Below are 26,889 nucleotides of genomic sequence, written 5' to 3'. Positions count from 1 at the left end.
ACTTGCACTCGCAGCACGTCCTGTTCCTGTCTGTATTCTTGGCGGGTCGACTGATGAAATAATTCCGGATCCATACCCAACCTTATTATTCTTGCTCAATTGAAGATTATGGGCACGTGAAAAGTTGAGCAGCTGGTTAGCCGGGGCTCGTCACCGCGTCACGCAGCGTCTCCGCTCTGATTGGTCCGCTCTTGTGCAACTGTGCAGCCGTATAAACTCAGCAGTTTGAAGGAGTTGGCTGTATCTCCTGCGCCGGTCTCAGTGGGTAGAAAGTCTACTGAGTTAAGGGAGGGAAAGGCTTCACCAGTTTCTGCACGCTTGTCTCGCAGTGTGATTTAGAGATGCAGAGCTGCGCCAAGTCCTGGGGGGTCTTTTTGGCCAAGTCGGTGAATCCCGGCGCACCGCGCAGGCATTTGAGCGATAAGAGCCGCGTGGTTTGGAAACTTCAGTGCAAGATCCGAAACAGCTGCGCATCCCTAACAACATCAGCCCGGGCTCTGAGGACCTCTGCAACCGTCTCCTCCAGGCAGATAGAAAGGATTTTACCCAGACATGATGATTTTGCTGAGCGCCACATCGGTCCAGGTGAGAAGGAGAAGAGAGACATGTTGGATGTTCTGGGACTCGAGGTAAGATTTACGTCGCTGTTTCCCTCCCTCTATGAAATGGGCGCAAAAAAACCCACTCCTTTCATTTTCATTAAGACAAGTTTCAGCACAAAAACACCTGCACTGAGTGGCGTGTTTATGTCACTGGGTAGCGGTTTACGCGCCTTTGTTCATTAAACTTCCCCTTTTTCCTACAGTCAGTCGACCAGTTGATTGAAAACACAGTACCATCTTCTATCCGTCTGCAGAGGAGCTTGAAGATGGATGATCCAGTCTGTAAGTTTGGCCTGATGTGCACGTATGTGTTAGTGAAACAGTAGCTGAATCTCTTCCTGTTATTATAGCGCTGCAAGCTGCTGCCTAAATCTCCCTCGATGCGCCACCAATCTCAATTTCAAATTGTAAATGTAATTCAAATAAGTGTGTGTGTGTGTGTGTGTGTGTGTGTGGAGCGGGAATGAGTGTTAACCTCATATTGTGCCGCTTTATTTCAAATTTTAATTTATTTTTTTTAAAAACATGTCGAGCTTTTCCCACACCCAACGGGCGCTGAATGAAGCCAAGTGAGAGGCTGAAATGTAGGTTGCCCTTCTATTGTGTGGCGCGGAGCGCTCTCCCCTGTTAAGTCTTCCTTTGAACATATTTGGAGTTGTTTTTGCGAAACTCGGCGAGCGGCACCAATCTCCTGTTGGGAAGCCGATGCTCATAGGATGGCAACTGGAGTGTAAAGTTTAGCCTTGAGCTCCGGTCCCAAGTCCAGTTCAATCTGGTTACAGCGTTCACGTTACGTTACATCACAGCCGGGGATCCTAATAAGGTGGTTTCATGATGATGCATGGATGGTTTTTTTTTCTTGCTCCTATACAACACGGATAGCCTACATTTCAGCAGCAGACGCAGACTGCTGTGTTTAATCCTATACAGCAGTCAATCTTTTTAACGCTTTTTAAGCTGCGGCTTTTTCAGCTCTAAGCTGATGGCTTTCTGTGTGAATTAACGTGTATTTTCATGTGGAGCTGTATTTTTGCTCAGTTTGTTTTGTGAAGTAGGCCTGTCCCTATCAAATGTGCAAAAATAGGGCTGGAGAGACAGGAGATTAAAAACATTACATATATAAATAAAAAAGCAGCATAAGTTACCATGGTTTCACAGATATGGCTCACCCTGCTAAGAATGACCTTCTTAATACAGAAAATCCAGATTCAATGCTGAAGTTACCTGGATGACATGAAATCCTGCTTCACAGTACAGACCTCAGGTCATCAAATTAGACAGATACAACCCCTGATGAACATGACATATCACACAATGTCTTTAGATGTTTAGCAAAAACTAAAATGCAGAAGCAGTTAGTGACAAACAAAGTGTAATTTAACTACCTTTAGCAGCGATAACTTTTTAGTAATCGTTTCAATCTCTCGCCTCATTGTGGAGGAATTTGGGCCCACTCTTCTTTACGGCATTGCTTCAGGTTGTTGAGGTTTCATTTATGCACAGCTCTCTGAAGGTACTTCATTCAGCATATCAATCAGGTTGAGGTCTGGACTTTGACTAGGCCATTGCAACACCTTGATTCCCCCCTACCCCTTTCTTTTTTCCTTTAGAGATTCTGTTGTAGATTTTCTGCTGTGCTTGGGATCATTGTCCTGTTGTATGACCCAGTTTCAGTCAAGCTTTAGCTGTTGGACAGATGGCCTCACATTTGACTCCAGAATACTTGGGTATACAGAGGAGTTGAAGGTCGAATCTGACTGCAAGGTGCCCGGGTCATGTGGCTGCAAAAACATGTCCTAATTTAAGACATTGTAATGTCCTGATATGTAAAACCGAAAGAGAGAGTACTTTGCTTTTACCATGACTGTATGCTTATGAACTTGGATAAGCAAAAAAATAATTGATGCTCAATCAATTATGAGGGGAAAAAAAAAAAGGGGGGGGGGGCATGCAATCAAAACAGACCAATGTGTATTAGCTCAAAGTCTTAATTGGGGTCAATAAATGGTGAAATTGAATTGCACCCAACTTAATGCCAGGCTATTGATTTGAGGCATGTCTAAAACCTTTACACTTGCAATGAATGATGACAGCTCTTTATGCACAGTCGAAAGAGCTAAGTCATGACAGTTTTTCTAAATTTAACATTTATAGTAATAAAAGGATCTTTATAAGAGGTTTCTAATGCTCAGGTACTCTAACGTGTCTATTAGCCAGAGTGACGCTGACCTGCCTGTATGTCAGCCCCTCCTGACACTGTCAGTTTTCATAATGCAACAAGCCATGCTGAAGGAACAAACTGGAGGCCGTGCTGGTTTTCTGCTTGTTCAGCTTTGAAGGGCTTCAGTTTGCAAAGCCAGCAAAGGATTCTCTCTTCAACAATAGACCTCCTGGATGGTTGTGAATCAGCTTTTTTTTGCTGCCCTGTAGAACTCTGGGACCATGGGAAAGCAGTCCAACTGAAACGAACTCCGGTTCGCACATCTCATCAACTCACCCTGAGCGTCATCTCCAAATGTACTTTTATTTATAGTTTGTCCTGAATTTCCGAATACTTCTGCCTTTCCCCCCCATCTTTTAAAGAAGCTGTAAATATTCACTTGTATACTGGCTGTGGTCCCTCACGCCACCACGACTAGAGGTGTCCTCCTTTCACCAAAACTGGAGTAGCCAGGACTCTTGGTTCAAACGGGTGGTATTGTCCATTCCTTGGAGTTGCTAGGCAGCCAGAAAGGCCAGAGGAATCTCAGAGGCTGGTTGTGTCCTGGCAGAGCTCCCTTACAGGACTGGGAAATGAAGCTTAATGAAATTGAGGAAGTAACAATATGTACTAGATTTTGGGGCCAGTTTTTAGGGAACATAAGATGTATTTCTCTCAGTATTAAAATTTTATGTTATTAGTGATATGAAAAAGATGGTTGAGGCTCTCAGTAGAAAACAGATTAGCATTGGATTTCACTGACTTTAAAAAAAAAAAACTATTTAGACCACCTGACTGCTCACTATAATGATTTTCTTCATCTTGTTACACAATCAGTGGCTCACGTGAGGGTTGCAATGTTGTTCATCAGACCTTCAGACAGGTGTTGTTGTTTAGCAGCAGACATGACAGATGTATCACATGATGTAATTTAAGTAGAACTGTTTTAACACTTACCAACATCCTGTATTTCTCACTTATGACTCAGTGACTGTTGTTTGGAATAAGTTTAAACAGCTTCCTTTTAAATATTTTGCAGGTGAGAATGAAGTTCTGGAGTCCCTTCAAAAGATTGCATCAAAAAACAAAGTATGGAGGTCCTACATCGGCATGGGTTACTACAACTGCTCCGTACCGCCGCCCATCCAGCGCAACCTCCTGGAGAATGCAGGCTGGTGAGTGCCGTCAGGCTACCTTGGATCGGAAGAAATGTGACAAAAGTGGTGTGAGCTGGTTTCTTCTGTGGACAATTAATGATATTTATTCCTAAATTTGGGATACTAATTTGAAGCTTAACTGTCATGGTGCAGAGTAACGTGCCCTCAATAAGAAGTCTTGTGATTTGATTTCACTTGGTCTTGTGAGAACTGCATTGCTCCAATGTTTTGCTGAACAAAATTTTCTTTCACACAGTTCCAAGTCAGCTATTCCGACCCACATTTTCTCTAAACTCTTAGCATACAATGGCCTCCCCTGACCAGTCTTGGGTCCATAAATGCCATCGACTTTGTGCTATTGTTCTTCTGTCCAGTCTCGCTCTGTTGAATCATTGTTTTGGGTTTTGTTCACAGGGTCACTCAGTACACCCCTTACCAGCCTGAGGTCGCTCAGGGTCGCCTGGAGTCTCTTCTCAACTACCAGACCATGATCTGTGACATCACAGGCATGCCTGTGGCTAACGCCTCTCTGCTTGATGAGGGAACTGCTGCTGCTGAGGCCATGCAGCTCTGTCACAGGTATTTACATGCTGACCTGTTTAGACAAAAGTGCTCAGTTGATCAGAATCAGAAACTTTATTGTCATTGTCACGAGAACTACGAAATGAAGAATCTTGAATATAGTCTTGTGAAATTATATTTTGGCCACTAGAATGGATCGTAGTCTGTGCCACCTGTTGTAGATTCAAGATGTAGTGTGTGTATTAAACCTGCCTTACAGTGGTCTGTTATTGATTTTTGCTTCTCACAGACAAAACAAAAGAAGAACCTTCTACGTTGACCCACGCTGCCATCCCCAGACTATTGCTGTAGTGCAGACCAGAGCTAAGTATGCATCATAGACAGTCAATGTATGAGGTCTCCAGTAACAGTAAATCATAAAAAAGAATCTAAATATCTTTAATATTAAAATTACAAGATTGAAGTAAAAAATATTGCAAAGGTGTTGTCCTAGGCAACTTTATTTTATTTTTTAAATTCCCTGAGGTGTATTCTCTGTTGTGCCATCATATGTCCTCCTCGGGGTTCTGTCTTTGTGCACCCTGGACCACGTCAGCTCTCCTGCTACATTTACTTGCCTTTGCAGTGTGTCCTGGATCGTCTTCATGCTGACAAAATGACAGCCCGTTAAGTTAGTTTTATTTTGGGGAAGAGGACAAAGTGGCAGGGTGCCAAACCTGGCAAGAAGGCTTGGTGATGTGCAACACTGGTATTTCATGCTGCCGGTGAGCGGTTGCACCCTGGAACACATCCCAGTTGAGGTCAGGATGTGGCCTTGGTGGTGTTTCCTGACCTGATGCATTGCATTTAGTCTTAGACACTGGCTGTTTCACTGTTCCGTTTTTGAATTGATGGAGCCTTGCGTCCATTGCTAACGATGATCGTCTACGTCAATGTTGTGTGACTTTTACACACAAGACAAAGTTTGCTCATCCAAGTGTTCAGACCTGAACGGGGAGATTGAAATGTAGCTGCAGGGGTACTTGAAGTGGTCCAGAACTGCACAAAAATACTAACTTGAAGGGGAATTTAAATTGGGGGTGCAAGTTTGATTGCATCCTATGTCTGTATTTTGATCATTCAAGTTTTGACTGCTGTGTTGCAGCTATATTGGGGTAAAAACTGTTCTAAAGCTGCCTCATGAGATGGACTTCAGTGGACAAGATGTGAGCGGTGTGCTGTTTCAATATCCAGACACTGATGGCAGAGTGGAAGACTTCACTGCGCTTGTAGATCAAGCACACAAGGGTGGGGTAAGAAAGCTTTAACCACAAAAAGAAATGTAAAAGCTCCCCAAAAGAACCGTGGGAGCAGGGGATATAATTAGGCTTAAGAATGATCTTAATAACAAATGGGAACATCTTTGTTCATTTCCACTGCTGAGATTGGTTTTTATCTCCTGTCCAGGCCCTGGCTTGCTGTGCCACAGACCTATTGGCACTGTGTGTGCTACGTCCCCCTGGAGAATTTGGTGTTGATATCGCACTGGGCAGTTCCCAGCGGTTTGGGGTTCCTCTTTGCTACGGCGGTCCACATGCTGCCTTTTTTGCGGTTAGAGAAAACCTGGTCCGGATGATGCCTGGCAGAATGGTTGGAGTCACCAAGTGAGAAGCGACCTTCAGGGTTCAAGATTGCTAATCTTCTTTTCTGAGTAAACTGATGACAGTAGTAAGATGGTTGAATGCTATGCTGTTGTTGCAGAGATGCAGCTGGTAAAGAAGTGTATCGTCTTGCACTGCAGACCAGAGAGCAGCACATCCGCAGAGATAAGGCAACCAGCAACATTTGCACTGCGCAGGTACGATCCAGGTTTATATGCGTCCTTCATTTTGGTGAAATGCATTACTCTAAATTAATTACAAAAAATTACTGTTTTCCTAGGCTCTGCTGGCCAATATGGCTGCTATGTATGCACTGTATCATGGCCCCCAGGGACTAAAACACATTGCGAAGAGGACACATGGTGCTGCTTTGATCCTTGCAGAAGGTATATAAATATATATGCAACATTGCAGTAAAACTTCAGTCCTCACTCAAATTGAGAAATTGTTATTTAAAAAAAAAAAAATGCTTTCCTCCTTGTGAACTGCGAATTTCTCATTTTACTTTGTGCACGTTCTCAGTAATGAGTGGTTAAAGACTGGATAGAGACAAATATGTCACCAAATTTCTGTTCTTTGTCTTTATCCAAACTTCTCCCCGTAAACATGCCGTGCACAGTTAATTCGTACATTTTCTTTCAGGTCTGAAGAGAGCGGGACACCGGCTGCAGAGCGAAATGTTCTTTGACACACTAAAGATCAGCTGTAGCGTGGCTGCCAAAGATATCCTGGAGAGAGCTGAGCAGAGGAAGATAAACCTGCGAGTCTACGCCGATGGAGTGGTGAGGATCAAAAAATGTTTTGGGGAAAGCGCTGGACTGATTAAGGTGGTCTAAGCCTGCAGAAGTGCAGCGACTTGCAGTTTTTGGATAATGCTTTGTAATTGGTGCACTGCAAAAAAAGGAGTGGAAATTAATGCTGCCTCATGTATATGCAGAAACATTTTTTTTTTTTTTTTTTTTTTTCTTCCTGCAGTAGTTTTCAGGCTGAAATGGGAGGGGATAGGGGATCTTTGCCCAGAAGCAACTGATTGTTGTAGCTCCTAGAAAACTCTGAATATGGCTTATAGGGATGAAGGGAAGTTTAGCACATTAATTAGATCTAAAACTGGATAAGATGAAAAATCCTGTAATTGGACATGTGGGGAAAAATGTTGGGTGCAAAAGAGAATTCTTGAGAGGATCAAGAACCAGTGAATCCAATTTAAACTTTGTAAGAGTGGATGTGACTTTTTAGCTAGTCTAACACACTTCCTCACTCATACAGGAAGAGCCAAAATATAGGAGTGCATAACAGCAGGTTCATTGGTTTAAACATATTGACAAATCTACAAATGATGCATGTAATGTATAATGAATGGATTGATACATAAATCACTTGGCATTCCTGAGATCAGTGTCAATGTTCCCTAATTAACTTTTCTGCAGTACAAATTTTCAATTTCACCGAGCTGGGATTGCAAACAAACCCACTGTTTGTTATAGATAAGCTGTCAGAACAAGTGCTAGTCTCAAGTTTTCACCCCCCCCCCCCCCTTTTACTGTTTAGGGTGAAAGACTTGAGTCGCTGGAACACTTTAAAAAAAAAATCAAAAAAAAAAATCCTCTTTTCGTCTTCTCTTTGAACAGTTGGGCGTCTCTCTCGATGAAACGGTGACTGAGAGGGATTTGGATGACTTGCTCTGGGTCTTTGGCTGTGAATCTTCTGCTGTATGTTGATGGTTACTTCCATTGTTTGTTTGTGCTGTCTAAGTTATTCATTACTTAATATGTTACTGGTTTTTAATTTGAGCAGTTATTGTTTTATGGTTATGGAGATTGGTGAGAGAATGACTTGGCTTTAATTTGAACCTTTCAGGAGCTGATAGCTGAAAAGATGGGCGAGCGGGTGAAGGGGATCATGGGAAGTCCTTTCAAGAGGACAAGCAAATACCTTACACACCAGGTCTTCAACAGGTCTGTTCCCAGTTTAAGGACTGTACTGTTCCCAAGAAAGGTGTGTGTGTGGCATTTTAGCTGTAATAACCTTTGATTAACTGCACAATAAGAACTTTAATGGTGTTGCAGTCATATCTTACAACACCAGTAGTTCCATAAATGCAGTCTTGTATCCAGGCTTCCTGTGTCTGAGCCCTACGTTTATTCTTTGACATGATCCTTGACATAAAGAGGGTAAAACTTTTAGTTAACCTTAGGTAGTGTGTGCACAGATCAGCCACAACATTTGGACCATCTCCCCAATATTGAGCTAGAGTATTGTTAGCAGTGGGGTGGGGCCACTTTGGATTGACCATATTCTAAGGGTGTAACAACTCCAAAGACGATACCCATGTTGAACTGTTACTGCCTCATCAATGAAAGCTGTAATGCATGAGAATTTTTAACCTTACTTTTGTAATTTATCCCTTTTTAAAGAGGTTGTGGTATGAACGTGTCGCTCGTATGATTGATGTGTTTGGGATGTGGAAATTTGGAGAGTCGGTGCTTTAGGGTATTTGCGGTGTTTCTGGAGCAGTCTTGGTTGGCTGCTGCATGTCCAAGATCCAAAACATAGCATTATTGCCATGCGAGCCCTCTAAGTGTTCGTGTCTCTGCTTCTTGTTTTTTCCTTCAGTTACCATTCTGAGACCAACATTGTGAGATATATGAAGCGTCTGGAGAATAAGGACCTCTCCTTAGTCCACAGCATGATACCCCTGGTGAGGCTACCATAAGTCAAGGCAGAGGTTCAGGTTCACAGATAGTTGAAATTTATAGCATGCTTTATACTAGTGTGATAAAGTAGTGGGAAAAAAAAAAGTTTTTATTTTCAGGGCTCCTGTACCATGAAGCTAAACAGCTCATCAGAGCTCATGGTGAGTAAAAACAGGAACTAGTTTTTCAGTTTTCTTCAGGTGTAACATGAAATGCTTTTGAGTAATTATGTCTCACTGCTGTATCCTCTGACAGCCCATCACATGGAGGGAGTTTGCCAACATCCATCCTTTCGTGCCCCTGGATCAGGCAGAGGGCTACCAGAAACTCTTCAGACAGCTGGAGAAAGACCTCTGTGAGGTGACAGGCTATGACAAGATCTCGTTCCAGCCAAACAGGTGAGGGCACAAAATTATGTACTTGTTGGTGCACAGACCGTATCAGTTGGGTGGGCATGATATTTGGTAAAGACGGGAGCATGTTCCTCTTTAAGATGATTACTTTGATGGTTCCGTGCAGTGCAATCAAATTATCCCGAACCCTCCTTCTGGATCATAGAACCTCTGCAGAAGGAAGGAAATGCTCAAAGCAAGCACTTAGCAATACAGTTTTCCTTTACAAACATTTGTGAAAGAACCGTTATTTCAGAGAGCTCACTGAATTGGAGAGTGGTGCTGAACGTAGGATGGGGATGGTGCCTTTGCAACACAAAAGTTTGTGGAAAATCTAAAAGGGAAGAAATTTCGCAATCTACTTTTAAAGGGGAATCTCAGCAACATTATTAAAGCGGTGCATAGCTGGTTTCACACTTGCAGGATTAACTTGCAGGATATTACAGCTGATAAGCGACACACCCACCTCTGCTCTCTGTCACTGCTTATCAGTGTGTTCATGGTGGCGCATGCTACATTGGCCAAGAATGCACCTAGCTTCATCCCATCTTTCCCTCCTCTTTTGGTAATGTCTGCAGACTGGTCTTTGGACTTTGATGAGGCTGTGTGTGTTCTATGCATGACTATGGTGTCTGCCTTATTTTTCAGTGGTGCTCAGGGAGAATATGCAGGCCTGGCTGCCATAAAAGCCTACCTGAACTCAAAGGGGGAGAGTTCAAGAAGTGTAAGTGTCCTGGAAAGAGCAAAAGTCTAACAGGATTGCAGTCATGGTTAATTATGTTATTTTATCCAACCCAAAATTATTTTAAGCTAGAGTCTCTAGTCTCTGCAAGAAAATGGAATCCTTTTTTAATTTAAACTTGACTCTGAGGAAGAGCCTCATCTTCTGAAAACTCTAGAGTTAAAATGATGATCCACTGAACTTTAAAAAAAAAAAATACCTGGAGGTATAGAAACTTTGAGTTTCTAAGTTTCATTTTCAATTAAAGTGCTTACAAATATACACTGTTTAGCCACAACATTAAAGTTGCTGCCCTGGCATTGTGCAGTTCTTCTTTTTTTGGGTGACGTAAAGGCGGGCGGAGTGCACAATGCTTGGCAAGTGTTTTTCTATCAGTTCAGAGGAATCCTTTTGCAACTGGCACTAGGATGGCAGATTCTTTGGGTCCTGTGGGGTCCAGGGTGACATGTCCATGGATCAGGCTTGGTCTGTGCATGCAGAGCTTGAATTTTTGAGAGCAGCTGCTTCTGACGTTTTCCTTTTTCCTGAGCAGTTTTTGCAGTGTCCTAGTAACTATGCTCCTGTCATTGGGAGAGCTATTGCTGTTTGAGGTGCGCTTGGTCTGCAACAATATATAAGCAGATGGTATGCATCAAAGCAACATTCACATGAGTGCCAAAGGTTTCTGAGCAGAACTTCATATGGCAACTAAGTTATCAATGTTTAGCTGTTGGTGTATCTAATCAGGTGACATTGAGAAGACATTGCTGACTTGTAAAGACTATTTACTATCAGTATTATCCTTCCTGATACTGACAGGCTAACAGAGTATTAGCACATATGCCCTACAGGGTAACCCCCCCCCCCATCAGTGACAGGGTTATTGTTGTAAATTGAAACATCTGTGATGTTAAAGCATTCTCAACAGTAGCTCCTAAAGTATCCTGACATTCTTATTGATTGTTGAAGGATGATGAGATGCTACCCAAAATTAAAGACTAGCGTACTGAAGTATTTTCTCTTCTGTCATTTTATTATTTTTATTGCTTCCTAATAAGTAAATCTTAGTAGCCTGATTCCTGGAACTAGTCAAGGTCCAAACTGGCATCTGTTTGTGCAAACAAGGAGCTGAAAATGCTGTGATCCCATAGGCTAGCTGTTTTTTAAGACTCCATATTTGGAGGTTTTAAGACTTTGTCAAGTGAGAGTTCCTGGAGTGACAGCAAAGCACTGTTTTTCAGGTCAGTCATGTCTTTTTTGGCTAACACCGGATCCATGTGCCCTGGTTTGCCTGTGAAACTGGGTTGCAAAATGCCAGACGTGTCACCCTAATAAGGGATAAAAATCAGTTAATGACCTGCAGGCAGGTTACTCATTAGTAGCAGAGATCAAAGAGAGCTGCAGTTTCCTCCCACTGAGACCTTAAAAGTTAAGTTTTTGTATAAATGAAATTGTAAAAGTAGCTTAAGCCACCAGTCTCACTAATTTAATTATATCTATTTTTGTTTTTATTTAATTGAGCTTCACTTTGGATCTGAAATATCTATGGCTTTAATTGGCTCGGTTTCTCTTGTTGCATAACCTGCAGTCACAGCAGTTTTGGCGTGACTTTGGATTATGGTTAGGACAATGACTCAAGCTGCATTTTGCTTGTTCTGCTTTGCTGACTATTTTTCCCATTGCCTCAGGTTTGTCTAATCCCCAAGTCTGCACACGGGACCAACCCAGCAAGCGCTCAGATGGCAGGAATGAAGGTTCAAGTGGTGGAGGTGGATAAGGATGGCAACATCGATCTGTCTCACCTGAAGGCCCTGGTGAGAAAACGGATGCTGTTGTACAAGATTTGTGTTGTCTGCAAATATTAACAGGTTTATCCAAGACGGACATGTCCAGTTTCATAGGTGGATTTGAAGGGAATCTATTTTTTTGGAGTATTTTTGCTCTGCATGACTCACAGCTCAAAATAATCCTCATTTATTGTAAACTCATGCAATCCTTCACCCTGTGAAACAAGCTCTTTTGATGCCTCTGGTCTTAAGTCGATCCTCACTCTAATCCAAATGTGTTCATTAATCCAAGTGTGTTCATGAAGGACTGGAACTTTGACTTCATGTAAATGATGTGACACAGCTTTATTATTATTTTTTTACATGTTTATCTTTCCAGGTGGACAAACACAAGGCAAACCTGGCAGCCATGATGATCACCTACCCCTCCACCTTTGGTGTGTTTGAAGAGCATGTCGGAGACGTTTGTGACCTTATTCACAAAAACGGTGGCCAAGTGTACCTGGATGGCGCCAACATGAATGCCCAGGTAATGCAATAAGTACAGTGGGATGCAAAAGTTTGGGCAACCTTGTTAATAGTCCTTATTATCCTGTATAAATCGTTGGTTGTTACGATAAAAAATGTTAGTTAGATATATCATATAGGAGAAACACAGTGATATTTGAGAAGTAAATTGAAGTTTATTGGATTTACAGAAAGTGTGCAATAATTGTTTAAACAAAATCAGGCAGGTGCATAAATTTGGGCACCACAAAAAAAGAAATGAAATAAATATTTAGCAGATCCGCCTTTTGCAGAAATTACAGCCTCTAAACGCTTCCTGTAGGTTCCAATGAGAGTCTGGATTGTGGTTGACGGTATTTTGGACCATTCCTCTTTACATAACATCTCTAGTTCATTCAGGTTTGATGGCTTCCGAGCATGGACAGCTGTCTTTAACTCACACCACAGATTTTCAATAATATTCAGGTCTGGGGACTGAGATGACCGTTCCAGAACGCTGTACTTGTTCCTCTGCATGAATGCCTTGGGGGATTTTGAGCAGTGTTTCTGGTCGTTGTCTTGTTGAAAGATCCAGCCCCAGTGCAGCTTCAGCTTTGTCACTGATTCCTGGACTTTGGTCTCCAGAATCTGCTGATACTGAGTGGAATCCATGTGTCCCTCAACTTTGACAAGATTCCCAGTCCCTGCACTGGCCACACAGCCCCACAGCATGATGGAACCACCACCATATTTTACTGTAGGTAGCAGGTGTTTTTCTTGGAATGCTGTGTTCTTTTTCCTCCATGCATAACGCCCCTTGTTATGCCCAAATAACTCAATTTTAGTTTCATCAGTCCACAGCACCTTATTCCGCAATGAAGCTGGCTTGTCCAAATGTGCTTTAGCAAACCTCAAGCGGCTCTGTTTGTGCTGTGGGGGGAGAAAAGGCTTCCTCTGAATCACTCTCGCATACAGCATCTCCTTGTGTAAAGTGTGCTGAATGGTTGAACGATGCACAGTGACTCCATCGGCTGCAAGATGATGTTGTAGGTCTTTGGTGCTGGTCTGTGGGTTGACTCTAACTGTTCTCACCATTCGTCGCTTCTGTGTATCCGAGACTTTTCTTGGTCTGCCACTTCGAGCCTTAACTTGAACTGAGCCTGTGGTCTTCCATTTTCTCAATATGTTCCTAACTATGGAAACAGACAGCTTAAATCTCTGAGACAGCTTTCTGTATCCTTCCCCTGAACCATGATGGTGAACAATCTTTGTCTCCAGGTCATTTGAGAGTTGTTTTTGAGACCCCCATGTTGCTACTCTTCAGAGAAAATTAAAAGAGGAGGAAAACTTACAATTGACCCCCTTAAATACTCTTTCTCATTATTGGATTCACCTGTGTATGTAGGTCAGGGGTCACTGAGTTTACCAAGCCAATTTGAGTTCCAGTAATTAGTTCTAAAGGTTTTGGAATCAATAAAATGACAACAGTGCCCAAATTTATGCACCTGCCTGATTTTGTTTAAACAATTATTGCACACTTTCTGTAAATCCAATAAACTTCATTTCACTTCTGAAATATCACTGTGTGTGTGTCTCCTGTATGATATATTTAACTGACATTTTTTTTTATTGTAACAACCAACGATTTATACAGGAAAATAATGACTATTAACAAGGTTGCCCAAACTTTAGCATCCCACTGTATCTGTTTTTTGTAAAAGGGTAAAGACTGAGCTTATATCAGTTTTTTTTTCTTTTCTTGTTTTTGCAAGTTTTTCTGTAGAATATTTAATTTAAATAAAAAAATTTGTTCTTGCTCTGCCTTGAAGGTGGGCTTGTGTCGTCCTGGAGATTACGGGTCGGATGTTTCTCACCTAAACCTGCACAAAACCTTCTGCATCCCTCACGGTGGAGGAGGGCCCGGCATGGGGCCAATTGGAGTGTAAGTCAGTGGATATAAAGGGAGAAATGGTGACTAGTTTGATGTGAATTTGTTTATAAAAAGAGAAATTTATTTATTTTATTTTATTTTTTTTGGTTCTTATTTTGTGATGATTCTCTGACCCGACAGTATATTCATCTATTTCTTATCAGGAAGGCGCACCTTGCCCCCTTCTTACCGAGCCACCCGGTGGTTTCCATGCAGTCAGTGAACATCAGCAGCTCACTGGGCACCATCAGCGCAGCTCCCTGGGGCTCCAGTGCCATCCTGCCAATCTCCTGGGCTTACATTAAGGTCAGCACAGATAAACTGAGTTGAGACCACATTGAAACACATTGGTAAACTCGTTTCCACTAATCTGTTAGCATGTTTGAAACTGTTACTTAACAGTGTGTGATTTTTAAAAGTCTACAGTCACAAGTCACTGAAAACTTCCTGGGCTCTGTTTTTGTCACATGAGTAGTTGGTCACCTGGCTCTCACTTCAACTTAAGACAACATGAACAAAAGTGTTAATTTGTGATAAACATCCAGGGAAAGAAGTCATTAACTTTAACAGCTACTCTACATAGCTGATACATTTTGAGGCAGCAGCCCGCCACCCAAACTCCACCCTGTTTACCAGCAGGTGGAGGAAATATGCACATTATATAAAAAGAAAAGCAAAAAGAGGGGCAGTTGTTGGACAGAGTGCTAATACTGCTAATAAAGAAAAATGTTATATTAAAGCTGTATTAAAATGTTCTTTTGAACATTGGGCTTTTTGAAGCCCAGATGCTTTAATTCTGTTTTGGTGTTTAGATGATGGGATCCAGGGGACTGCGGCACGCTACAGAAGTGGCCATCCTTAATGCCAACTACATGGCCAAGAGGCTGGAAGGTCACTATAAAATCCTTTACAGAGGCAGGAAAGGTATGGTGCCGTCTCTGTGGACGTGTAGTGATGTACTCTCATTTTAAAATAAATAAAACCGCATAACTAACTATCTTTTTTTCCCCCTCCTTCTTTTTGTGCACAGGTTTTGTAGCCCATGAGTTCATTCTGGACGTGAGGCCATTCAAGAAGACGGCTAATATTGAGGCTGTTGACGTGGCCAAGAGGCTGCAGGATTATGGTACCACATCACTCTGTCGGCCACAGTGTTTCATTGGTGGCCAAAAAATACCTTTGATTTGAGTATTTGTAGAATATGTATGTATGTATGTATGTATGTATGTATGTCCCTTTCATAATTTTTATCAGATGCATATTGATACCTATTGTTTATTATTGTAGTAGTATTATATATTTTCTTCTCTACTATTTGTGTCTAGGTTTCCATGCACCCACTATGTCTTGGCCAGTGGCAGGTACTCTTATGATTGAGCCTACAGAATCGGAAGACAAGGCTGAGATGGACCGTTTCTGCGACGCCCTGCTAGCCATCAGACAGGAGATCGCAGAAATCGAGGAGGGAAGGATGGACTCGCGCATCAACCCACTTAAGGTTTCTGTGCTGAAAACATACCATACAGTGGTTAATATAAAGCTGTGATATCTGAAGTCGTCATGCAAGTGTATGTCTTTGTGCCTGCGTGCAGATGGCCCCTCACTCTTTGGCGTGCATCTCAACATCCAGCTGGGACAGACCCTACTCCAGGGAGTGTGCTGCCTTCCCCTTGGTGAGTACCTTTATCCCATTAGACTTATTCAATGCCCCACACTCCAAAACGACTACAACTGACTTAATATGCAATGCATATTGTAAATTTTTCTCCTTTATTAAATTGAAAAACAAAAACAAAACAACTTCAATTATGTTTCCTTTGTTGCAGGAAAAAATGCATAATATGAAATCCCTGTTACTTTTGGGAAAGTCAAACTCGGTGAAAGCAGCTGTACTGTTTAAAGAACTTGTATTTATCGCCCTCTAGTGGTGAAAAATAAGAAGTGTAATTTGTCTCATGTCCTGTAGCCAACAACTTTTTCAGATTACTTAGCAATAGAGTTTTGGTTTTAATTAAGTTATAGATGCCCTGATTTAGTCAACATTGGTAATGGGGTTTGTTGACTGTTCACATTTTACATTTAATGCAAAGCCGGCTACTTGAAATGAGCTTTGTATAAATGTATTGTTTGAATTTTTTGACCCCTCTTTTCTCCCTTCTTCACAGCCCTTCATAAAACCTGAGACCAAATTCTGGCCTAGCATCTCCAGGATCGATGACATCTATGGCGATCAGAACCTCATGTGCACCTGCCCACCCATGGAGGTGTATGAGTCTCCATATGAGGAGAAGAGAGCCTCCTCCTAGATACTCTCTGTGGCTCAGTCCCATTGTCCAGCCAGCGCACAAAACCTCCAATTTTAAACATCTGTGATTTTTATAGAAGTTCTATATAGTGGTAAATTTCCTCAAAACCTGCACTAGGGCTCTGAAATCTCCAGGGCGACCCTCGAGTTTCTTAATTTTCACAGTGAAGCAGATCTGAGCTGCCGCTGATGTAACGGGTGGAAAAGCGTGCGAGGTGGATGATGGGACTGGCCTCTTTCTGACTGCACCCTTTTTGTGGGGTTGTAGGCTTTTGCCCTGACTTGAACTACTCAAATTGACCAAAGGTGTGACTTATTGCTATTCCAAGCTTGCGAAAATAAGCGCACCATTCAACACAGAGGCCGCTCCATAGCCCACCTCTGAAATGCTGTACTTTAAGCCAAGTGCAGATAATGTGACATCTGTAATTGCTCTTGGTGCCTCTGTTCTGTGTAAAATAGCTGCTTTCATTTCAACTTTTTTTTTTTTTTAAACTGTCAGTATAGGAGTAATTAAGCCTTTTTTGTAACACTTTATAATAACCATCAGTTGAATGAGTAATTGATAATTAAACTTTATTTGATTCTGTTAAGCTGTGAACTTAACATGTATGTAAACAGTCATCTGGATGGCAATTGTAAAGTCTGAAATGTTTATACTAGTTGTTTTACAGAGTAAGTAGGCAAGTGAGATGTCGATGGAGTAAACGCTGTAGACTGTAAATATGGAGGTCGTACATTTTCCTGCTTCACTGGCAATTTGGTTTTGTTTTCAGCATCTCCAACATCCCGGTTTTTGCTTTGCTGGCAGTTTGGTTCAGTTTAAGCACCAAACGCGCACCAGCGGGTTTGATTAAACGGCAGTATTTTATGATTAATTTGTGTGATAAATAAAAGAATCTTGTAAATAACAGCCATTACGTTGTTTGATGGTAAGTTAATTAAACATTACACAATATCAGGTCACAAGTGATGGTTATTTTAAGGTGTTACTTTTTTGTGAATATATCTCTTTTATTTGAAAATGTTTTTTAATGTAGTAACAAAGTAGGTAGTCCTCATTTAAAATCAGTTTTTCTAATCTAAAGTATTTGTCTGTAGGAAAAATGAATGTATTAAAAGCATTCTCTCCAAAGTGTGTACATGTTTTGTATGAAGATTAACAAGATACGCTTAGTAAACTACTCAATAAGACATTTTGCCAAAAAACTATGCATATAATTGATTTTTGTGTACTTAATCTCAACATGTTAGTTTCCACGAACGAAAGAAGCTGATAGTTCCCATCGTTAACCCACCCATCAGCCCGGACCACCAAAAATCTTCAGAAAGGGCACACGGTCTTATTAATAGTCTAAATTTATTTATTTTTTGAGGAAAATCTTGCCGCTAAAATTCAATTCATGACGAAAGTGTAAAGACTTATTGTTTTAAACTATTTCACAAGTGCTGTCAAACAGATGAATTTTTAGAGCTTTTCCAAACATCAAAGTCTTAGTTTCTATTTTACTTTCCACACACAAACAAAAGAATTTCACAAAAACTACCACGGTCGCAATTTCACACACGTCTTCTGAGCAATCCCAGCTGTTCCTTCTCTGGCAAATCTCTCTCCAGATTTCACTTAATTTCCCAGATTTTCAAAGGGATTCAAGCCGGGGCTTTGTGCAGACCAGTAGGTAAATATAATAAACACCTGTTGTCTTCCCCACATTATGGCAAAATCCATCACACTGTGGAACCCTTAAGTGCTCTACTGTGCTGTACTTCCTCGATCCACACCCTCCCCGCCATCTTCATGAAAGGGCTTTCAGGAGTATTTCTGCGCTCGGTCACTGTTAATCTCCTTTTACAACTTTCCATTTGCTTTTATGATAACCAGGTAAACAAACATTCTTAACCTTGACTTATTTACCATTTACATTATATAAACAAAAAAAACCCCAGTTTGATCATCGGTAAATTATTTAGTATATCAATTGTGACAAAATCTCCATCAAACAGATGAATGACCCCAAACTGGACTGTAACATGTTTTTTTTAATGGTCCTTGAAATGATAAAAATCAGTTTCTTAGCAAATACTGACACGTTTAAACACGTTTAAACTGCCTAACCTCAAACTTATTTTCTTTTATGAAGTGACTGTTTCAACAGAACATGTTTTGTCATATGAAACCAACTGAAAACTGAAAACCAGCTGAAACTGGTTTGAGAAGCTAATTACATAACATAATGTGAGTAATTCGCACAGCACATACCACAGATTCCTGCACACACACTGCAAATGTCCCCCTGAGTGTTTCAGTGGTTCTCCATGATAAGTCTTTAGCTTTAGAAAGGCCGGCCTGACCAAGACTCTAGATAACAAAAGAGGACACAGATTTATTTCTTAACAGTTCCCGTAGCAATTTAAAATGTCCCATAAATGCCCCATTTACCTCACACATATTAGATAAACAGTTTAAGACCAAGAGGAAACAAACTCGGCCTCAGGGTGTCACAAACTTGTGTACTTCTAGCGACGATCTCAAGCCTGGATAAATGGGATGGTTGTGTCGGAAAGGGCATCAGATGTAAAAGTCGGTGCCAAATCAAACACGTGGATCATCTACTTTGGCAAATCCTCTGGGAAAATAGAAGAGCAGGCAGAAGTACCCACGAGATATATAAAAGTGTGTGCTTAAAAAAAAGTAACCTGAACTGTGACGGCTAATTAGCTGCAGTAGCTGTGTGTCATCTTTTCAAGTCTGAACATTTACAGTTCACTACATATACCATAAAAACTGCACCATAAAATATGTTTCTGATTTGACAGAAATGAGGCTTGCTGATTTTAAACCACAATGCATGTTTACACTGACAGAGGCGAGGCTGCCGGACACTGGCGCCACCGGTCCTCTGACCACCACCAGTAGGCAACGGGTGAAGTGTCTTGCCCAAGGACACAACGACCGAGACTGTCCAAGCCGGGGCTCGAATCGGCAACCTTCCGATTACAAGGCGAACTCCCAACTCTTGAGCCATGATCGCCACGATTATAACATTTTCAACTGCATTAAAGGTCCAAAAACCAACAATTATGACTCTGATGTAATTATTTTTCCTCTTAAAATAGATTCTTCCTCTTAAAAGCATTTCACTGAGCCACACCGCTTTCCTGGGTCACCTGATAAAGATGGGGACTCTAGTGTAGCACTCCCCCATAAAAACTATTCATTCTTATTGCTAAAAGGAAGAATCTAAAGTCTACGGTATTAACCCATCCAGCATATATACAGTTTACTCCTGCTTGTGTAATGTTAACTAAATAATATACTGCTTGAGGTAGTTATTGGAATTATAAAGGCTAATTTGGTACCATATGAGATTTGCTTCAGCAGCCACCCCCCCTCCAAGAAACAGATGAATTTTGGGAATGAGTTCCTCAGGACATCATCAGCCTTGTTATTTAAACTCTGCTGGAACTACTTTCAGTCACTTCTGCAGATGAAGACCTGCCTCACATCTGCTACAGACGTACAGCTGCAGTGTTTCAGTTTGGTAATTCCGCTTGTTTTATTTTTAAAGACCAAAGTATTTATTTTTACTCAGATGACGTGGTCCTCCGGGCTAACTTTGGATAATTATAGTGTCACAAGTTTGCAGCCCATTAACGATGGGTTATACAATTCTGATTACAAAATGTGTGACTGCACAAAAGTTCAAGCTGAAACAATACAGCTCCTTTTTGTGATATCTGTTCCCTGGTGTGTCTTAAAATCTGTTAAGGGATTCGAGTAATAAGCTGGTTCATTTCTCTGATTGAACACAGAAGAATAAAGCCTAATGAGACCTGAAAAGCACGGGAATAAATTCACCAGGTCATCTCACACAGGGCATACAAAACCTGTTTAACTAGGTCAAATCACCTATCTGCTGGCAGAAAACTAAACATTTAACAAATCAAACTGCTTTCCTGGCATTCAAGCCCACAAAGACTACCCTGCATGAAGTGTTCAGACATAGGCACTTTACCCTGGAAATAGCTGGATTTTTTTGTCTGTAGAGTAACCACTCATTTGCTCTACAAATGGCAAAGCAGTTATTTTGTACTCATTTTTATAATAGCAGATCAATCATATGGAAAATGCAGAGACTTCTCTACATTTATCTCACTTCTTCAAGTGCATAAAATTTAAATAAGCAGCTTCAGATGAGGTGCCAACAACCAGAAGCTGTTTGGGGTGTGACATCTAAATAACTGACAAAGGCTTTCAGGTCAAAGAATGAAGTACATTAAGAAGTCATTCCACTGTAAGCCAAATTATCTGCAATCGATCACAGTATCTGCAGTTAACTCTTTCAACTGTTAGACTGCAAAAAAGGTGTGTTAGTAAAATAGAGTTAAACTAGTCTGCCAGTGAACGTGCAACACGTGTTTAGCTGTGAACAGCAGGATTGTAAGACTGCTTCACAGGAGAAGCAACACTGAAAAATCACCCCAAAGTTTGGGATTATTATCTCAAAAGTTTGCCTTACACAGAAGTTTGAGTTAGTCTGTCAGAATTTTGCGATATCTACCGTGAAATCTACCTGTCAATAAATGCTTTATGTCAGTGGTGGAAACGAGCTTCGACACATACTCACTGAGAAGCAAACAAGTGAAAATTAAGTGAAAGTGTTGTTTTTGGCGGATCCTTTGTTGTCACACTGACTCTGCTGACTGAGCTGAAAACCCCATCATATCAAGTAGTCTGATGCAAGGCCATCAGTTTAACTGCAAGCAGATTTCTGAACAGGAACACCAACGAATATCTCAAAACAGGCAGAACACACAAAAACCCCAACACTAAAACATCCTGAAACTGAAACTATTCTGCACAGAAGAAAAGCTGATACAACAGACGGGAAGAAGAAGAGTGCTGCTTCTGATGGTGCTTTCTCTACACATAAGTACTAATTTTCTATTTTGAATAAATAATTAAAAAAAGCTAAGTTTCTTTGTGTTTGTGTTCAAGTATGCCACACTTATCTGTTAGGATCCTATAATAGAGGATTCCATGCTTGGTTATTCTAGTGAAATGAAATTTCCAGGTGATGCAGTTACCTTCCTACATCACTATCTGTGAATATAGATTATTTATAAAAATACATGAAAAAATATCCGCTGATATCAGTATGTGCCCCTAAAAAACAGTATGCACCCCACAACTCTGCTGGGTTCTCCCTTTATGTAACAGTGTCTGACTCGGCTTTTGCCGTTTCCCAATCCTCCTGCTGGTCGATGGCACAATAAACTTGAGGCTCTGCTGCTTCTCTCCTCTTATGAACCAGGCGGTCGACCAGGACGACAAACGCTGTGGACACAATCAGGCAGACGCCCGAGAGGTAGAAGGCGACGCTGTAGTTGTTTGTGTAATCCACCAGCCAGCCTGCACAAGTAATCCAGGACAAGAAGAAACATCACACCACCAGTGCTGATGAATAAATGAACACGGGTATGCGTTCATGCAGAGAAATGTTTGAGACATTTACTGTAAAAGAGGTTTTGTTCTTTGATGACTTCTAACAAGCAGTCTTATTATTTGACATAAAAGCCAACAAGATCATGTCACGTCAGATTTAAATATTTAATGACCATAAAAAATTTAAATTTTTTTGTATCTGCTCTGTAATGTTTAACTGAACAGTTCACATCTGCTAGATGTGGCTAACAAACTGCTGAGTGCACCTGGAGCCATGAGATCACAGCTATGCACAGCAGCAGCTCCGACACACATAATTGTCAAAATGTTTAGGTTTACTTCAAAGGTAAAGGAGCTAGTGCCGCTTTTATGTCAGCAAAACCTGCACCCTGAATTTATATCATTTCTGCTACATAACTTTGGACTTTTGCTGTAACGAAACAAATTTCCCACCTGTGGGACTAATAAAGGTCATCTTATCTTATCTTATCTTATCTTAATAACTATACAAATAAAATTTAATTTCATTGAACTAAGCTGAAATAAAATTGTGTGTGTCAGGCTTTATCTTCATATGAACTAGTTCTTATATAGCACTTTTCTACTATATTTAAACTTGAGTGCATTTCTATCTTTAGCAAAAAGTATCAACATTTCATATTAAAGTCAGTCTTTTCCAGAATCTGAATCAGACTGGTGAAGACTCCAATCTGATCCACTGGATGGCTTTGTAAAATGAGAATTAAGACATCAATTTTGGACTTTTAACTCTATTTTCATTCAGTTTACATATTTCCAATAGATAAAGACCTCCCCTTTATGGCCAGTTATACTTGACCAAAGTAACTAAGTTTTTTATTTACACATATACGTCTCAGAATTTAAGCCCAAAGAGCCATGTTTTCATTTATTTACCACAGCAGCATGTCTTTATTGATAAGAGAAACTAAGAGATACTGTTGAGATTGCATTTTTTTTGTTATATTAAGCTATCTCAGGGATTAAATGAGTTAAATGTCTGTACCCTGATGGAAAGGGCAGTTTCACTGGCCTGGTGCACATGATCTCAAAGATGGTTTTAATAAACTGCAGTAAAATTCATCAAAGTCAAAACGTGAAATAAAAAAGCACTAAATGATCCTCATTCAGAAAATTGTTTTGCGACATTTGTAGTTCCATAACAAATAACAAAAAACATAATTGATAATCCGCATTACCTGCAGCAGGTGGACCAGTGAAACCTCCAATGCTCCTTAAAAGCATAAAGAGCCCGAGTCCACTGTCGAAACACTCCAGGGTTACAATGTCCACAATAGCTGTGACGTGAATGGCCACCACACAGCCAAACAGGAAGCCGTAGAGTGAGGCGAACACCAGAATGGCCCAGTAGTTTTGGCTGATGGGCAGCAGCAGGAGCACCACGCCAAGGAGAGTGGCCACCATGGTGAGCAGTTGCAGGTTTCTTACCAGCCTCATGTTGGCGATCCACCCACAAATCAGCCTCCCTGCCAGGTCAGCTGAAGCCAGAACAGAAAGAATCATAGCAGGCCAGTACTTATCCATACCCAGGCTGCTAGCAAAGGGGACCAGAAAAAGAGGTGGGATGAAAAACCCTGCAGCTGAAAATATTGCAAACAGGATGTACAGAAAAAATTCAGGTTTTCTCATGAGGAAGCACTGGAAGAAGGTCCTTCTCTTGGCTAGGAGTGTGGTTGTATCTCCCTCTAGACTGTCTTTGGTGTCCTGTGCAGGTCTCGTGGTCTTCTTCAGGGGTCTCATGAGTGCACCACACACACACAGGTTCAGCTGAAGGCCTCCAATGATGAGCAAAGCACCCCGCCAGCTGTAGGTGTCAATGAGCCACTTGAAGAACGGACTGAACATAACAGCAAAGACGCATTCACCTGAACTGGCGATGGCAAAGGCAATGGGACGCCATCGTACAAAGTAGTGGCTCACCATGCTGTTGGCAGAGATCCAGGAGAAGGAAAGACCTGTTCCTGGAAATAGAGATGATGAAAATTATTAACCACCCACTATTTTTTTTTACAAGACTCAGGTCTGCCAGTATTAGCATTACTTACATGTCCCAGATTCGTTTTAATTGTAGCGCGTCACTTCTAAGGACATGTGTGTGTCACTGTAAGTCTTTGCATACCATTTCATGCTGTTTTGTCTGTTTCAAAATGCAAACATTAAAAGAGTCCATTGCAATTGCAGTAGTAGTGCTGCTGGTGGAAAAACATGTTTCTTAACATGAAATGGAACGTGACGATTATCCTCAAAAATCACAAAATATTGAACTTTTAGTAGCAGTGATACTTTTCTTTTCTGCCCTAAAAATCAGTTTACAAGGTTAGTTTTTTCATTCAAACCCTCAAAATGGTTCAATTTGCTTTGTAGGATTTAGAGTATGTCCCGGGTGTGCTACCTTGCAGGATGCCCATGGTGAGGTAGAGCCAGGGCAAACTGAGGTCCAGTGAAGCCAGCACCATTCCTAAGGTAGCCAGCAAGCCTCCAAGCATGATGACTACTCTCTGAGAAAACTGTAAGGTCATCGCACTGGCTGCTGGAGCTGCAGAGAGAATAACAATGGCTCTACGAAAACGCCTTTGGTTTAAAAACAACAGATTGAAAACCACTTATTTACCTCCTAGATGAAGCATAGCAATTGTTGTGGAGGTCACCCAAGAGGTGGTGCTGGCCTGTACTCCGAAGTGATTCTGGATTTCAATGAAGAAGTGTCCAAAGTTTTTGAGAACAGCAGCAGTAAGGCCCATGGTGAAGAAGGCTGACATGACCACCACCCAGCCATACCCACCGTCGGGAGGTTCAACTTTTCTGGACTTCATCTTTTAAAAATTATCTGCAGGCTTTTTTCCTGCGGATGAAAAAATCTCCAGTTACGGCGGCGATCAGAAACTTCTCAGAAGTGAAAAACTATACAACTGTATGAGTGACTACACAGGGGCGTGTCTAAAGGGAGTGTATGGGGTGGCACAACCCCCTCTGAAAGCTCTTGTCTCTTCTCGCTGTAGGCTACTATGTATTAAGTTGGATTATGACTTTTACTTAAGAAAAAGAATTCCTACATTTTAAGCTAAAAAGCAGGTATCATGCAGAAACTGTTGCTGTGAAGGACTTTTCTGCTTGTTTTTCTAATGTATTTTGTTAGAGAAACAGCAGTTGGTGACCTGTTGTGCGCTTCACTTGTGATTTTGCCAGTTTATCAAGATAATATTGGCAAATCAAATGTTTTTGGCACAGTGGCGTATTCAGATGAGGAATCTGCTTGTTAAAGCAAACAAACAGGACAACCTTCAAACTGGAGAGTCTGTTGCTGACATAAATGAACCTCCTTCCCTGTATGCTGATGCGGAGATGTGGGTAAAAAAGGGTGACTCAATGCCGATTATGCTTCACAGAAAACAAAAAAAGTCCATCTTCAAAGCAGAGGTTTTTCTGAGTTTGATATGATATTTATTTAAACTGATATTTTTCAAACTGATAGCACTTTGTGCTGTTGAAATTTGAGCTCATTTTATATTAAATATTAATGGTATGTGCAGGAGGGTATTTAAGTCTTGCGTATTAAAACTTTTGTTACATTTAATTGCATCATCTTTATCTGAGGAGGAAAATCCGAGAGTGAGAATATTGTTCATATTAATTTTATTAAATATACATTAGTGTTCTTGTAAAAGCTGTGGCTATAATAACTGCAATAACTGCTAATAATTATTCTATAAAACGTACACAGACAGGAACATGCTCATGTTTTTGTTTTGCGAATATGCTTATCTTACATTTCAAATTATTATAAGTTTATATGCCTCACGCTTGTTAAAGAGTCTTTTTAGAGGTATTTAAATGTTAAAATTGTATCATCCCTATTGTTGTTGTTGTTTTTAAAAAATATTTATTTCTAACATTAACATTTCTAACATTTGCAGCCGGGTTTCACAAGCTTAGCTCCCAATGAGCGGACTAAACATTTAAAAATAATGTTCGATCAGCATCATTTGTCTTATTGTCTACAAGGCTGGTACACTCACTGCGTCTCCTTTACGTTAAAGGTATTGACATAAACAGAAAAAAGTGGAAAATCACCTGCCAAGCTAACGTCCTTCCCCGGGTCTTCTCGGAATATCTGCTGCTAACATACCGGCTTATGTAGTGTGGTGAAGTCGCATCTGCGCTGTGAAATCCAGCTCTCCTCGGAATTAAAGTGCACTCTCATTTGGACGTTTGTGGTGACTGAGAGGACAGAAAGAGGTTACCGTTGGGATGTGTGCCATTCAACTTTAAAGATTTCTTCGCAGTTATCAAAACCACGACAGCTCACAACCTTTAACGTCCGCTTTAAACACGTAAGTCCGCCTACCATCATTAGCGAGTACGAAGTCACAGCTCAAACGTCGTCATCCGGATTTCAAAATAAAATATCAATTTCCATATATGTTGTATTATCTGTTGCTTTTGAATTAGCAAGTAAAAATCAATTAGACATGTAAAGAGCGATTCATATTTACCGTGGAAAGCTACATGCAAGGTTCCTTTGTAAAGAGATCGGTGTGACCTTTTCCGCAAAGTCTATTTATAGCTTTTAGCAGTTTGAATCAGCAGCCAATGGACGTCAACTTACACCAGGAGGAAAAAACGAAAACAGCAGTAAAATAAAGAATGTGATCTTTTTATTAAAAAAACAAAACAAAAACAATCACTATTTGACTCCAAAGAAGTTATTTCTGGATTTTTGACCTATTCTCTCTTTTTGCTGGTGTCACAAAATCAGAACAAAGTACTGTATGAGTAGCAGCAGAGTCTAATCTAGAGAGCCATGTGAAGCACATCTTAAGAGAAAAATCTGTAACAGCACACAGGGAATCAGACTTTGGGGAACACATCCACTAATCACCTTGACACCAATCTCAGATGATCCCTTCATCTCAAGGCAGCATTTTCAGTGAGAGCAACATTTCCAAGCGACTTCTTTCCAGAATCAGCT

The 26,889-nt window shown here is 40.9% G+C and overlaps 2 protein-coding genes across 2 annotated transcripts; one reads left to right on the top strand and one right to left on the bottom strand.

Annotated features, from left to right (window-relative positions):
- Positions 1 to 64: 64 nt before the first annotated feature.
- gldc (glycine dehydrogenase (decarboxylating)) lies at positions 65 to 17,515 on the top strand. Its single transcript, XM_085367474.1, has 25 exons — positions 65 to 629; positions 806 to 884; positions 3,842 to 3,977; positions 4,374 to 4,538; positions 4,771 to 4,848; positions 5,626 to 5,773; positions 5,928 to 6,124; positions 6,222 to 6,318; positions 6,402 to 6,507; positions 6,764 to 6,903; positions 7,750 to 7,830; positions 7,979 to 8,076; positions 8,735 to 8,819; positions 8,934 to 8,975; positions 9,070 to 9,212; positions 9,855 to 9,930; positions 11,616 to 11,741; positions 12,094 to 12,243; positions 14,030 to 14,142; positions 14,295 to 14,436; positions 14,943 to 15,054; positions 15,161 to 15,256; positions 15,456 to 15,628; positions 15,723 to 15,803; positions 16,296 to 17,515. The coding sequence occupies exons 1-25, from the start codon at positions 342 to 344 to the stop codon at positions 16,434 to 16,436; spliced, it is 3,093 nt and encodes a 1,030-aa protein (XP_085223600.1). The 5' UTR covers positions 65 to 341; the 3' UTR covers positions 16,437 to 17,515.
- Positions 17,516 to 21,228: 3,713 nt separating this feature from the next.
- Positions 21,229 to 26,456, bottom strand: LOC146621598 (monocarboxylate transporter 13). The gene is made up of 6 exons (XM_085367476.1): positions 26,414 to 26,456; positions 25,992 to 26,138; positions 24,532 to 24,762; positions 24,313 to 24,456; positions 23,099 to 23,881; positions 21,229 to 21,848 (listed from the first exon to the last, which is right to left on the bottom strand). Exons 3-6 carry the CDS (start codon positions 24,731 to 24,733, stop codon positions 21,646 to 21,648), a joined length of 1,332 nt encoding a protein of 443 aa, XP_085223602.1. The 5' UTR covers positions 24,734 to 24,762; positions 25,992 to 26,138; positions 26,414 to 26,456; the 3' UTR covers positions 21,229 to 21,645.
- Positions 26,457 to 26,889: the final 433 nt, after the last annotated feature.

Source organism: Diplotaxodon limnothrissa, linkage group LG12, assembly GCF_057381915.1.
Source record: "Diplotaxodon limnothrissa isolate DT_005_m linkage group LG12, D_limnothrissa_male_GT1.1, whole genome shotgun sequence".
Taxonomy (NCBI): Eukaryota; Metazoa; Chordata; class Actinopteri; order Cichliformes; family Cichlidae; genus Diplotaxodon; species Diplotaxodon limnothrissa.
This window is presented reverse-complemented; position numbering and strand designations above follow the sequence as displayed.